This window comes from Crocuta crocuta, unplaced genomic scaffold, assembly GCF_008692635.1.
Source record: "Crocuta crocuta isolate KB4526 unplaced genomic scaffold, BGI_CrCroc_1.0 scaffold334, whole genome shotgun sequence".
NCBI classification, from domain to species: domain Eukaryota; kingdom Metazoa; phylum Chordata; class Mammalia; order Carnivora; family Hyaenidae; genus Crocuta; species Crocuta crocuta.
In genome coordinates, this window is record NW_027533260.1 from 5,551,928 (window position 1) to 5,553,243 (window position 1,316).

Sequence of the window (1,316 nt, forward strand, 5' to 3'; positions counted from 1 at the left end):
TTGTGCATTGTAATTGCCCCCGTAATTCAAGGTTTATTTAATTTACATTTCAGGAGTTTTCTAAGTGTAAATAAACTTGGGGGGAGAGAAGGCTGTAGCTACTTTTATTGCATTACTATTTTAAATAATATATTGATCTACTGTGTAAGCTTGCATTTGAAGAAAGGGCTCTGAGATTAATGAAATGGTTTGAAAAATTCTAGCCTACCCTAAGCCCACACCTTTTTGCTGATGGACCAACTGAGGGTGTAATGAATCCATGGCAAATGGGGAATCATAATCCAGGTTTTATCAACCTCACTGTGGTGTGCTTTCCCCACCCACCATCCATCTCAACATGGCAATCCCCAGAAAGGCTCTGTCTTGATATCTCTCTACTAGGCCTTTCTTCCCCCCACCCCAAACCTCTCTTGCTACCCCACACGGAGTCTGTGATCCCTTCTGACCAACACCAGAGTCTCTCTCTAGTGGGACATCTTGGCTGAGTGGGGCCTGTGGCTGAAGTCCTAGTAGTGACAGAAGTTGGAAGATACTCTTTCTCTTCCAACCCCTCACCCCCCACCCCTACTCCATTTGCATTTAGAGGAGGAGGGAGATACTTTTAGGGTGGTGCAGGTGATGTCTGAGAGAGACACGGGGGTGGAGAGCAATCCCAGGACAATGAAGGGCACAAGGGAGCACCTTTGGTTAAATAGATGGAATCCTTCATGAGAAATGTGGTCATTCCGTGTCCTGGTGTGAGGAGCCTTGCTCCAGGGCCCAGGTGGGGTGCGTGGCAACGTAGGGCAGGGCTGTGTCCCACAGGACCCCGGGGTGTGGTGTCCCAGGGAAGGGACGCTGGGAAGCAGTACTCTCAGATATTTCCTGGGGAGACGTGGGAAGGGCAGGAGGGACTTGCAGCAGTGTCTGTCATTCGGGCAGCCCGGTGCACACATGCACCCAAAGAGTAAGCTTGGGGAGCAGAGGAGGCAAGTGTGGCCCTGCCCAGGAACTGGCAGAGTTGGCGGTCACGGAAGGAGAGGCGGAGACACGCACGTGTTAACCAGGACATTTATGGCCTCGTGGCTCTCCGACAAGTCAGCGAAGAAGCAGGGCCCTGTCGGCTCTAACTCTAGCGTGGAAGCAGGAGAACAGCCGAACGTGGTCAGTCCGGCATCTTCCCTGGGAACGAGCGGTCCTCCATCCCGGGGGAGGACGGCGTGAAGAGCTCTTCTCTCCGGGGGTCCCCACAGCCACAGCTGCGCTGCTACCCCAGGGCTGAGGGGGGGAAGGGGCAGAAGGGGGAAGCGGCTGTCAGGGAGGTAGAGGACCAAGTC

The 1,316-nt window shown here is 53.6% G+C and overlaps 1 protein-coding gene across 1 annotated transcript in view; it reads right to left on the reverse strand.

Annotated features, from left to right (window-relative positions):
- Nucleotides 1–1,087: 1,087 nt before the first annotated feature.
- Nucleotides 1,088–1,316, reverse strand: part of CEACAM16 (CEA cell adhesion molecule 16, tectorial membrane component) — a 7,641-nt gene continuing 7,412 nt past the window's right edge. Inside the window, exon 6 of the mRNA XM_077747345.1 lies at nucleotides 1,088–1,257. Coding sequence (XP_077603471.1) covers nucleotides 1,247–1,257 — 11 coding nt within the window. The 3' untranslated portion in view covers nucleotides 1,088–1,246. The remainder of the gene's footprint in view (nucleotides 1,258–1,316) is intronic.